The 12,887-nt window shown below is 40.1% G+C and overlaps 1 protein-coding gene across 1 annotated transcript in view; it reads left to right on the top strand.

The window, feature by feature from the left end:
* The window catches only part of LOC131979845 (alpha/beta hydrolase domain-containing protein 17A-like), a 9,506-nt gene extending 338 nt beyond the window's left edge, over nt 1–9,168 (top strand). The window contains exons 2-6 of the mRNA XM_059343897.1: nt 972–1,057; nt 1,855–2,387; nt 2,552–2,746; nt 3,704–3,883; nt 4,733–9,168. Of these exons, the coding sequence (XP_059199880.1) occupies nt 1,858–2,387; nt 2,552–2,746; nt 3,704–3,883; nt 4,733–4,958 (1,131 nt within the window). The 5' untranslated portion in view covers nt 972–1,057; nt 1,855–1,857 and the 3' untranslated portion in view covers nt 4,959–9,168. The remainder of the gene's footprint in view (nt 1–971; nt 1,058–1,854; nt 2,388–2,551; nt 2,747–3,703; nt 3,884–4,732) is intronic.
* Nucleotides 9,169–12,887: the final 3,719 nt, after the last annotated feature.

The following is a 12,887-nucleotide window of genomic DNA, read 5'->3' as shown; positions in this document are numbered from 1 at the left end:
TATCTGCGTTTTCAGTTGTGTGAATGAGTTGTCCACATACTGCTTCCCGTTATGTGCCCACATCCCTGGCTAACGTTAGAGGTTAATATTAACCATGTAGCCACCATTAGCATATCAGTCGCTCCCTGTCGCTCTCTGTGTCTGTGGTGAGGGGGTGTTGCAAATTAGTCACCAATGTCCATGATCACATCAGGGCATCTGGATCTCTTTAATCTCGCAGTGAGGTTTTTAGCAGCCTCAGCATACGGATAAATGAATGTAACTTCTGCCCTAATAAGCGGTGGTTGGTTACAGGGGCTGTAAAATGATGACAACAACAATTGACGTCTTAACCCCTATAATGAACCCGGGTTGTCTTTTATCTGTGAATCAGTTATATCTTCCTCATAGCTGAACTTAGTGTCTGTGTAATTTAATTTGCTTCTAACTGCTTTATTTGATAAAGCAAGAATGATAGCTTGGGCTTCTTAATATTTCTAATCCGTCACTTTACTCTGTCAGAACATAATAGCTATAGTAAGAACTACATCAGAAGACCAGGCTAAATAAATGCTCATGCATTTGACTAAATGTTTTCATGTACAGTATGTTGCATGAGCTATCTTTATTACAGCTGCAACAAATGTCGACTAAATGATAAGTCTATTGACAAAAAAATGACATATTTTTCATAATTTATTGATTGTTAAAGTAATTTTGATGCAAAAATTGCAGAACATGAGCAAGCCTTTTAAATATGGAGATTTCCTGCTTTTGTCTCCTCTATCATATTAAACTGAAGATCTTTGTTTTTGGACACACAAAACAAAAAATCTTAAGACATCTCCTTTTACTTTGAGAAACAGAATCATTTTCACTACTTTCTGACATTTAATAGGCCAAACAAAAAAAAAATAATTGACAGATTGATCAATAATGAAATAATTGTTATTTGCAGCCCTTATTTTAACATATTATTTCTTTTGTGTCAGATCCTGCTGGCGCAGTGACTAGACCGGAAGACCTTGGCACCGTTGCGTGCCAGTTCATTTCAAGACCCAGGGATTTCTAAATCCAGGTATGTTCATAACGGTATCAGCACAGGGTTTCCCCCTGGAAACTGTGAATGTTTATCTCTACTTTTCCGAAATTGGAAAAAACATTTTCCCCTGATTGGCAACATTCTGCCCAATTAATAACTGCAAAGCAAAAATATGATGTGACAGATCAATGAATCACCCACTGAACTAATTATGCATCACATTTCATAATGAATGTTGTTACTAGATGAAGATGTAATTATTCCCCTCATTAATTCAATATTTGACCTTTGCTGTAGTTAGGGTGGGGTATTGGTACTCAATACCTTCAAGGTATCGACCAAAACAACACTGAACCAGTAGTATTGTACCCATTTGATTTATTGTGACGTGTGACTGGCCCGCTACTGCATCAGCTATAGCCCATACAGTCGGTGTTGTTGTGAAGTTGAGCACAGTGTATTAGACGGAGCGGGTAGTTCAGCATTCCAAGATGCAAAATGTAAAACAGTATGGCTATATTACACGCATCTGGTTAAAATAAATGCAGTGGTGGTGGCATTTTACATTAATTGCTTCATTCCCATGATGGGTATTGAATGAAATAAAAGAAAAAAATAATTATCCCTACATGTATCGCCACTGCTTATGTTCCCTGAAACATAATACGACTGATATTATATTTCATTAAAATGTAGCCTTTCAGCTTGATATCAAGTAAGGTGGTTTTAAAACTGTGAGGAAAACCCTGCTGTGAATCAAATGTGAAAGGCTTTGCTTCTTGTGTGCTGCCCCTATTTATTTTTTCTGTCTACTGTATTTATTTTTCTACCAGACGATGAACGGTCTGTCCATACGGGAGCTATGCTGTCTGTTCTGCTGCCCCCCTTGCCCCAGCCGCATTGCAGCCAAACTGGCTTTCCTCCCTCCAGAGCCCACTTACGCCCTTCTCCCTGACCCAGATCCAAGTTCTGGAGCGGGAACTGCTTCAGGGTCCACTTCCGGGGCTGCTCAGCCTTCTCTCGGAGCCCCAGGACTGCGTTCCCGGCTGGGCACTGGTAGTGGAGGGGACAGAGGAGGTGGAGGTGGTGCTGGGGCTGGGGGTGGAGGAGGAGGAGGAGGTGGAGGAGGTGGAGGTGGTGCTGCTGCTGCTGGTGCTGGTGCCGGTAGTGCTGCTGCAGGAGGTGCTGTAGGGGGAGGAGGAGCTGCCAGCGGATGGAGTGAGGGCAGGTGGAAGCTTCATCTCACAGAGAGAGCGGAGTTCCAGTACTCACAGAGAGAGCTGGATGTGACGGATGTATTCCTGACCAGATCCAGCCGAGGGAACAGGGTGGGGTGCATGTACATTCGCTGTGCCCCCAATGCCAGGTGAGACACACACAACCCTGTATCTCTGTGTTCCTGTTTACTTTTCTCAGTCATACAATTATCCAGTGTTTTTCCATAAACTTGGGACTTCCCAGTCCCTGCTTAGCCTCAGCCAGCTGCCTAACTTGCTTCTTCTTTCCTCTTCCTCCTCCTTTGTCTCTCAGGTTTACAGTGTTGTTTTCCCACGGCAATGCAGTAGACCTGGGCCAAATGAGCAGCTTCTACATCGGCTTAGGCACACGCATCAACTGCAACATCTTTTCCTACGATTACTCAGGCTACGGCGTTAGCACTGGCAAGCCCTCAGAGAAGAACCTATACGCTGACATAGATGCTGCCTGGCACGCCCTGCGCTCCCGGTAAGCAGGCAGAAACTGTCCGTTCCCATCCACACACGATCTGAAAAGAACAGCCAACAAGCACCAAATGTGAAAGTGTCTTTGGTAGATAAATCAGTAAGAACCACTCACATCACAAGCCAGTAACTTTCTGTACAAAATAACATTTGGTTGGCTCAGTTATATACAAACTGTGTCCCTGCTGACCACGTTACCATCTCTCTGACCATCAGACAGTCAAATCAAAGCTAAACAATGGCTCTGTATCTAACAGACTGATGACTGGCTGTCACATGCTGTGAGCTGAGTTAGGCTTCAGCATCTAAAAATTCAGAAAAATATCACTTGTTTATCTGCCGCCAGCATGGTTAATGAGCCTAATGTCAGCAGAAATTTAACATTCCTGGGTGGCAACACATAGGAACTTTGAGGCCACCGAAAAATTAATTTACAAGCATTTATATCATAACAAAACCTGCATTTACTTACACAGTCCCTGATTTCGTGCTTAAGATATTTTAGCAGGTTGGGTAAAGTGCTGTATTGGTGTAAGCATGGTTGTTACTAATTAGGGATGCTACAGTGAGGAAATCTGTTTCCCACTGTTGGACAAACTCATGATAACTCTGGTATAATCAAATACACCAAACATTTTACAAGTAAATGTGCATCTGCGTAGGTCTGCAGCTGTCCATGTATGCAACGCAGAACGCCTTTACAGATAATAGCTTGCTTTCAGCAGAGCTGTCTGCTGCAACCCTGCTGTGGCTGTACGAAGTAGTCTTTTTCACTTTCAGTTTATAATTGTAGCGTTCATTGTCTGATAATGTGTAGTATTTTGTAAACTAGAGTTTTTTTAATAAAAAAATTGTTGAAACACCAAAATTATATTTTTTTATGCTGCAATCAGTCCTTATACTTTCCGAATAAGATGGATTTTTATATTCTGTACTAAAATCTGCGTCTGTGTTGTCTCAGGTATGGCATCAGCCCTGAGAATATCATCCTGTATGGTCAGAGCATCGGCACGGTGCCCACAGTAGACTTGGCATCACGGTTTGAGTGTGCAGCTGTGGTCCTCCACTCTCCTCTCACCTCCGGCATGAGAGTGGCTTTCCCAGACACCAAGAAAACATACTGCTTTGATGCCTTCCCTAAGTAAGTGTTTTAATGTATGGTAGTTGTGTTTTCTGTGTTATCAATGTTGTAAATACCCATCCAGAGGCTGTGGGTTTTTCATTTATTTAGTTTTTTTATGGATGCTCGAATGCTGACAATTTATCCAGCCACTGCTGTGGTAGAATCAGCTTCTCAGCTGTTGCCCAATATGTTACATATCCCAGATATTATATTTATAATTAAACAGCGTCCATTTATATGTGATAGTCTTTGGACCTTTGTATCGATCTATGGGGGTTGAAAGTAAGACACTTTGGGAAACATGTCTGATAGATGAATGACAATTTATTGTCGATGATGATGGAAATCTTTTTCAGGAAACACTTTAATGTGTCTGGTTATATTAAACCACTGAAATGCTGCATTGCTCAGCAGGCCTACACTATGGTAATAATTGGTTTACAAGATTTTATTGTTTGTGTTTTATTTGGATTGGTTGTGACCATGGCAACAAATACTCTTCCTGGGGTTTTTTGCTGTTAAGATGTTGGGTTATTTGTCAGGTGTTATATTTGTTAGAATAGCAAATAACATAACTTCTCATTTGGTTATTTTATCTAGAAATGGTTTCTCAATAACATATCTGAAAAATGTGCTATATCAAGATGTATTCCTATAATGTGATGTATTATATTTATTAACCCTATTTTTATTAATCAGTGATTGATGCTGACATAATGAGCATTTGGATGGAAAGCAATGAAAATGTGTTTCTAATTGAAGTAAACAGCTGATAGCATCTGTTGCTTTTTGCCCAAGAAGAAACTGTAAACCTTTCCGGCTTTAATGTTCAAAATGTTAAAATAGCCTCTGTCATTTTTATTTCAGCATAGAGAAAGTGTCAAAGATCCCGTCTCCAGTGCTCATCATCCACGGTACAGAGGATGAGGTGATCGACTTCTCTCACGGCCTCGCCCTGTTTGAGCGCTGCCCCAAGGCCGTGGAGCCTCTCTGGGTGGAGGGAGCCGGTCACAACGACATTGAGCTTTACAGTCAGTACCTGGAGAGGCTACGGCGATTCATCAACCAGGACCTGGCTGCACAGCATGCCTGAGAAACAAACAACAGCCTCTCTGAGTTTGTATGAATGAGACTGTGTGTATGCATGTGTTGTGAGTCAGACTGAATGAGAACGTCAGCATGTTTGCAAAAGTACGTGTGAGAAATTGACGTAAAACGATGTGTGATTTTTGTCACATCTGTGTGTCTTTGAAGCAGCACACCTTTACGTTACTTTTCGACACAGCATATGTGCAAATAATTTCCTGTTCGAAAGGTGAGAACGGGTTTTAATATATCATTTGATAATGGAGTGTGGTGAAGCACTAAAAAACAAGAATTGAGACTAACCAACTTCACAAATCTGTTTTTTAACGGGAAATTATGAGATGTGTCACTAAGATGAATTAAGGAGTAACAGAAAGGCACACAGATGTAATTTTGACGTTAAGTATGACGTTAGTGATTGTATGGATGTAAGTGTTGAGTGTGTATTCATATCTCCATGGACATGTTTGTGTGTGTGTGTGTGTGTGTGTGCGTGTGTGTGAGGCAGTGCTGAAAGAAATGAAGGACATCCTGAAGACTTGGACAGCTTCAAGTGGAGGAGGCTTGTTGAGACTTATCAATATTGATGTTATTATTTTCCTCTTTTTTGCGCGTGTATGTATGAAGGATACCTCCACAGCTTGACCAGTTCTCTCTCCAGTGGACAAACACTGGTCAGGCCTGTGCCCCCCCTCCCCCCACTCTTCCTCCACTCCCTGTTTACCTGTTAATGGACATCCATCTGACTGCCAGGGCATTTCCCAAGTTGTTGTCCAGCTAACACTAACCTTCTTTATCTGTGTGGTTTGGGGGTCCATCACCTTCCCTTCGGTGTCAGATATGGTGGATACATTAGGACTAGTCTGGAATGCTGTCATAGCTTATATGGCTGTTGGGTGTCTCATACTTTTCCCCCATTTTTGACTCAGCATCCACTTTATTTCCTGGCTGTGCTGTAGCTTTAGCTGTTTCCTGTCCACAGAATTGCAGCAGCAGCTTACAGGGAACTATTTTGATTTCCCTGTATTGCCTTTTCCCATCCAGTCCTACATATTTGTGATGAAGAATGATGGTGTGGTTGAAACGGAAACAAGTCTTCGAGAGCTACACGGAGAATATCTCTGTTTGCTTTTCTTTGGCATTAATGGAACAGCTGTAGAAGTGAAGGTTTACTTTGTGTTTTTCATGTCACATTAGATTGGTTGGCTCTAAACAGAAGGCTGTAGCCCTTCAGTATTTACTAATGTGTGACTTTTAAAGGTTGGACAGACTGCACTGGCTTGGTAACAGCAGGATAAAGTCTGATTTTAAATGAATATTTGGGGAAATAAGGCTCATTTGCTTTGTGGCTGAGGGTTATATAAGACAGATTTTTTTACCACTCTAGCGAAGACTCTAGGAAGACAAGAAATAGTCAGGCACATAACTCCTCACTAAATTTTAATATGCTGTATTTACTCTTCAGTTTTTGTATGAATTATAAGGGACAGTTCACCCCAAAATCAAAATGACATATTGTTTCTCTTTACCTGTGCTATTTATCAGTTAATATTGTTTTGCTCTGAGTTGCAGACAGTTGGAAATGATGGTGATACAGCTTGTAGATGTAGTTTGGTAGAAAGAACAGAATTCCTACATGAAACTGCTCACAACAAGGTCTGTGAATTACATTGAGTAACCTGAAAAGAGACGATGCTGTTGAGTCTTTCAAATTTATTTTTCTTAATGTTTTGAGCACAACAAACTAAGTGCCATTCGGTCATATTATATACAAGAAAAGGCATCTCAACGGCCGAAATCTCCAACAGTCTGCAACTCACACCAAAACCATGTAGATTGAAAATATCTTTCTGATTTTAGGGTGAACTGTCTCTTTAAACAAACAAAATACAGACAGTTTACTTTTGAACTTAAGAGGTGCTGCCAGGTGGATTTTGTTACCTCTTGTAGTTTCACTATTTCCAGTCTTTTTGCTAAGCTAACCAGCAGCATGTTTAGTGTGCAAACATAAGAGTGATATCATCTTTCTCATCTACCCCTCGGCAAGAAAGTAAATAAGCATATTTCTTAAATGTTGAACGATACTTTTAAAGGTATGCTATGCAGGGTTTTCCTATAAAACAATATACAGACTCAACTATTACTTAAAACCCACTACAAGTGTGTTGAAACTCTGTCCTCTCCCTCTACTTTATCTTTTCTTTTTCGCTGTGTTCGGGAAGTTTTTTGTGCAGGAAACTTTTGATAAGTTTGCTCTTACTTTTGTTGAGCCGTAGGGAGCAGGGTCCAAGTTTGAATGTTGTGTTTACTCAAAGTTTGTGATAATTCCTGCATAGAATTCCTTTAAGTCTGAAGTGCAGCTGTTGAGGAGGTCTGTGAATGTTTTGTGGTCTTTCTGGTGCACATGCTCTTTTGGAGCTTCATGATCTGGCTGGATTAGGCTCTCAAGGTGTAAGGAGGCAAAGTAGCTGCTCAGTTCCACCAACTAATGAGGATTATGTCCGTTTTACTCAGAATAAGCTTTCACTTCACCGGAATCTCTTTTATGTAATGATGATTAACTCGTAGTCTTACAGCACAGGTTGTTTTCTAGGTCTTGCTCCAGTAGCTCTCATCACCTGGGTTAGTCTGCGTCCTGTTCATGTGCACATTTGTTTCTAATGTTTTCGTCTTGATGTATTTAATCCAAACGTGTTTGTCGTAGTGTGGGGCCATGGATTGTTTGTTCCAGAACCATGTGTGTCGATGTAATGACTAACAATGTGATGTAGATCGGGCGCCAGGACAGGACATCATGCCTACTACTATAGCTCTGTTTAACCTCCGTGGCCCTAAATGTACAGGAGCTCTCTTATGGGTGGCAGCACGCTTCATGTCTGACACAAGCCATATTTGAGCCTCTCACTGTTGGTGTGGTGCTGGTTCCACCACACACACACCTTTGCACATCATCACACGTTCAAACACTGCACACACACAAACACACACACACACACACACACACACACACACACACACACACACACACACACAATACATGTACTGTAGTCTGCAGTATATTTACACATTTATATATATCAGATCAAGCATGACAAAAGCAGGTCTTAAGTTCAGCACTATTGTACAAAGCATCCAAAGTGTAATAAGGGTATAAAATGTAAGTTTGTGTGTCCTCATTATTATTGACTGTCTTCTACAGGCCAGCATTAAGGATACTAACATCATGTTTGAATAACTAGTACTAGGCTCTGTGTGTAGACCTGAAAAAAGAACTGTTTTGTGGTTGCAGGCTAGCGCCACATTTTCAGATCAACACAAGGCGTCTGCTGCATAGGAGACCCATCAGTTTCAGTGATAGTAGCTGCGTTTTTTAAGGGAACATGTACTGAACTAGCACTGATCTGATTACTCCATTGTGGGAGTACAAGTCGTGGGTCTTAGTGAACACCACTCGCTTCCTGTCATCACTTTGAACAGGGAATCTTTCCATTCTCATCCTGTGCTTTGTGTCTCTGATATTTAAAAAATGGAAATCTGTTACCATCTTGGACCAGGGATCTGAGCTGTCAGAAAAATTACAGAGAGTTATTGCCGCTCTCTCAAAGTAGACGTAGGCCTCAGTTTGTTCCTGGACAGGTCATGTTATCAGGGAAACCACTGGATCCACCTTTCGTTCATGGGGTTCAAGAAACGGGTTGGAAACTTGCCGTTTTATTGATGCACCACTATGGTATATTGTATCCTCTGGCCCTGAATGTGTATTGATGGGGGTGGGGGGGTTTGAACAGTGAAAACTGTATGCATGTCTATTGTGTTTTGCAGAGCAAGTGACGGGGTGGGACGTTATCTCTATTATGTATTCTATGTGAGGGTAAAGCTGAACTCATGGCAACGGAACATTGAAGCGCTTTTTAAAAAAACGGGACGTTTATTTGAATTTTTTTATTGCTGATACTAACTGATGTACTGTTATGAGTTTTGTGCTAGAGTTTGAGCGGGGCAGTGGTAGGTGGGTGGGGGGGCGGGGGGGTAGACAATATTAGTGGGCTGTTTATATGGTTACTGTACTTACCTATTCTATTCTTTGTATTATGATTTGTAATTTTATGTTGCTTTTTTGAACTGAGAAAATGATGTAATGACATTAATTCATGGGACTGAATCTTGACCTTTTTATGGACGACAAAATAATAAAAAAGATCACTTATGTACAAAAATGTGAACTGTATTGTTTTTAAAGCAACCTTTGTATTTTGTACAGCAAAAACATTGATAACAATGGAATAACAAAAAGTACAAGATTTATACATACAAAATGATTTACCACCTGGATGACACAACTCATTGATATATAAAGTCATTCAAAGTCTTTATTTAGTTTTGGTCGTACAAGTGACAGATAAGACGAGTAAAGGTGTAACAATTAACACGACATGAAACAAGTTGGTTTTTGTGATTGTTAGTGGGAGTATAGTTTGAGTGTTTGTGTGCATGGTGTGTTGTATAATAATGCATGAGTAATTGTGATAAGAGGAATTCATTTGCAGTTGTGTGCAAGAGGAAGAGAAAGCAGGAGAGAAAATTAAATGGAAAAATTGTACTAAAAATGATGTTATATGTTCAATAGGTAGATAAAAATGATATTAAAGGGGGAAAATTATTATTGATAATTATTGGACTGTATGTTCCCCTCCAGTAACAGCCGAGTGCAATCACTGACTGTGTGTCAATGATGTAAAAGTGTGTCAAATGAACATCAGCCTGAGTTCATTTAGTTAGGTGTTAGAAGATGCCATTCATATTGCCATAAGTGTCACAACTTGTCACATTGCAAGTGTGTATTGTAAAAAAAAAAAACAGCAAAAAGCAGCGACAAATAGTTCCATCGTTCTATTCCTCCTTTTACACTGTTGAACAATAAAACGTAACTTTTTATACTTCCGTCAACAGAACCAACGTGAGCTGCACCAGGAGTAGTAGTTCGAGCAGAGCTGACGAAGTATCAGGTTGTAGGAAGATATTTGTGAACAATCATGGTTATAACGTGCATCGTAAAGGGTTGCGATAACAAGCAGAAGTGAAGTGAGAGGGAGCGGAAGTGAGAGTCGAAGTACTCCCAAGTGCTATTCCGCCATACATTATAGTTATCCTTTTTATCCGCTTAGAAAAGCGCCACGTTTTATTTTGTGTCGCCATACTTGGTCGTTTAACTACTCGTGTAGCTGTATTTAAATAGGGAAAACGTGGAGGAGTTTGGTCGCTTCTAACTGTCCATCTGTTTGGATCCTAATGAATGAACTGGGCTAAGCTAAGTGCTAGCCAAGTGGCGCTGCGCGCCAGGGCGATTGAGTGCACGCATTGAGACGCAAGAGGTCTGTATCAACTCGTCTTACTTGACCGAATAACATGTTTTAATATGAAAAAACGGTGGAGTGTTCCTTTAAGTGTGGCCACGGTACCAAATATGAAATTAGACTGCCACCACAGTGCCACCTAGGGGCCGATCAATAAAACCTTAAAGGGTTATCCTCAGGAGGGCATTGACAATAATTGTACCAAGTTTTGTATAATAATGCACAAACTATCCCTTTAATCCTCATACAGTGTCTGAAGGAGGACTCTTAACTGATATGTATAAGTTAGAAGAGGCAGGTAGCAATGGTGGAAAGTAACTATGTACATTTACTCAAGTACTGGACTTAAAGTACAATTTTGAGGTACTTTTATGTACATTTTATGTAACTTTATACTTCTACTCCACTACATTTTGAGGCAAATATTGTACTTTTTACTCCTCTACATTTAGCTGACAGCTTTAATTACTTTTCAGATCAAGATTTAAAATGAAAAACATGATACATTTAAAATTATTACCCATTTTTATAAATTAAACCACTTAAAAGTTTATAGGGTAGTTAAAATGAGCGGAGTGGAGTCATTTCACAGTGTGGTATTAGTACTTTTACTGAAGTAAAGGATCTGAATACTTCTTCCACCTCTGTCCTTTTTACTTCTTTACTTTTTTTTAAAACTTTTTTTGAAATTTAAAAAAAAAACTTTTTTTTAAAACTTTTTTAAATTTTAATTTTTTACATTTTTTTTTCAATTATTATTATTATTTTTTTTCTGCGCATGCGCGGCCCCGCGCGCTTCTGCGCATGCGCGGCCCTCATTGTGCTGCTGCGCATGCGCGGGCTTCCCTGCGCAATGCGCAGTACGCAGAAAGGCCGCGCATGCGCATTGCGCAGAAGGGCCGCGCATGCGCATTGCGCAGAAGAAAAAAAAAAAGTTTAAAAAAAAAGTAAAGAAGTAAAAAGGACAGTGGTGGAAGAAGTATTCAGATCCTTTACTTCAGTAAAAGTACTAATACCACACTGTGAGATGACTCCACTCCGCTCATTTTAACTACCCTATAAACTTTTAAGTGGTTTAATTTATAAAAAATGGGTAATAATTTTAAATGTATCATGTTTTTCATTTTAAATCTTGACCTGAAAAGTAATTAAAGCTGTCAGCTAAATGTAGAGGAGTAAAAAGTACAATATTTGCCTCAAAATGTAGTGGAGTAGAAGTATAAAGTTACATAAAATGTACATAAAAGTACCTCAAAATTGTACTTTAAGTCCAGTACTTGAGTAAATGTACATAGTTACTTTCCACCATTGCTACCTGCCTCTTCTAACTTATACATATCAGTTAAGAGTCCTCCTTCAGACTATTAAAGGGATAGTTTGTGCATTTTTATACAAAACTTTAAACTGTACAATTATTAGGGCTTCTGGGCAATCGCACCGAGCACTGGTCCCATACAGCAATAGCTGTAGGGACCAGGTGACCAGTATTTTATATCTCCAAATCGGTTGGTCGGAGTAACACCAAACTTGGTATACTTATTGTCAATTACCCTCCTGAGGATAACCCTTGAAGATTTTATTGATCGGCCCCTAGGTGACGCTCTGGCGGCAGTTTAATTAGGGCCTCGGGGCAAACGCACCTAGCACTGGTCCCATACAGCAATAGCTGTAGGGACCAGTGCTCGGGGCGCAAGCTCCTCTTGCGGACGCAATTTCGTCCCGCTACTAGTCCTACAACTTAAAGAGTTGCAGGACAAATTATATATCAAAACATGCGGTTTGATCGGGATCGGTGTGCTATTACTTTTCTCTACAGAATATGAATTCTGCAAAAAAACTGCCCAAGATTTTGCATTGAAATGAATGGGACGGCCGACAAAAAATGAGCGAAAAAGAACAATAATTGGAGATTTTTAAACGTCTACTTCTCCGGCATAATTTCACCTAGAGACTCCATTTAAACTTTAAACAGTAGACACAAGTCTTGTGTATCGGTGTATTAATCCACGTTTCGATAGGTCATATAGTTTTTTATCAATCCCTGTTCAATGACCATGATCATTTTTGGAGAAATTCTGAGATTATAATGGGTGTGTATTGCACGGAATGTTCGTGTCAGAGTGTGTGATGTCATCGCTCAGAGTGTAGAGGGAGAGGTAAAACTGTCAAAAAATAAATTTTAAAACTGCGCTCCAGGCCGCAAAATTCCACTCTACAGAAATAATTTATACATAGAAATGTAGGAAAATTTGTCTTCTCACTCACAATCCTCTGGTAAAGCTGTCAGAGTTATAGTTTGGCCGTACGACGCAAAGATGCGCCACCAAAACCACCAACTGCCTCATTGGGTCCCATATTAAAAACGCAGGGAGATATTTGAAAAAGGGAGATGGAACAGTTTTTTTAGATCGCTCTAACAAAGCTATTTTTTCATTTTTCTGGAAAAAAAACATATGTAGACGTTCAGGAAGAACTCAGGATGCTCAAAGTGAAGTCGAATCAATGATAGGTATTATGGTTTTGCCAAAAATGCTTTCTGTTCGAGGCCAGAAATTCCAGTCCACCTCTGGCTGCTGTCACTC

Source organism: Centropristis striata, chromosome 11 (genome assembly GCF_030273125.1).
Source record: "Centropristis striata isolate RG_2023a ecotype Rhode Island chromosome 11, C.striata_1.0, whole genome shotgun sequence".
Classification (NCBI taxonomy): Eukaryota; Metazoa; Chordata; class Actinopteri; order Perciformes; family Serranidae; genus Centropristis; species Centropristis striata.
This window is presented reverse-complemented; position numbering and strand designations above follow the sequence as displayed.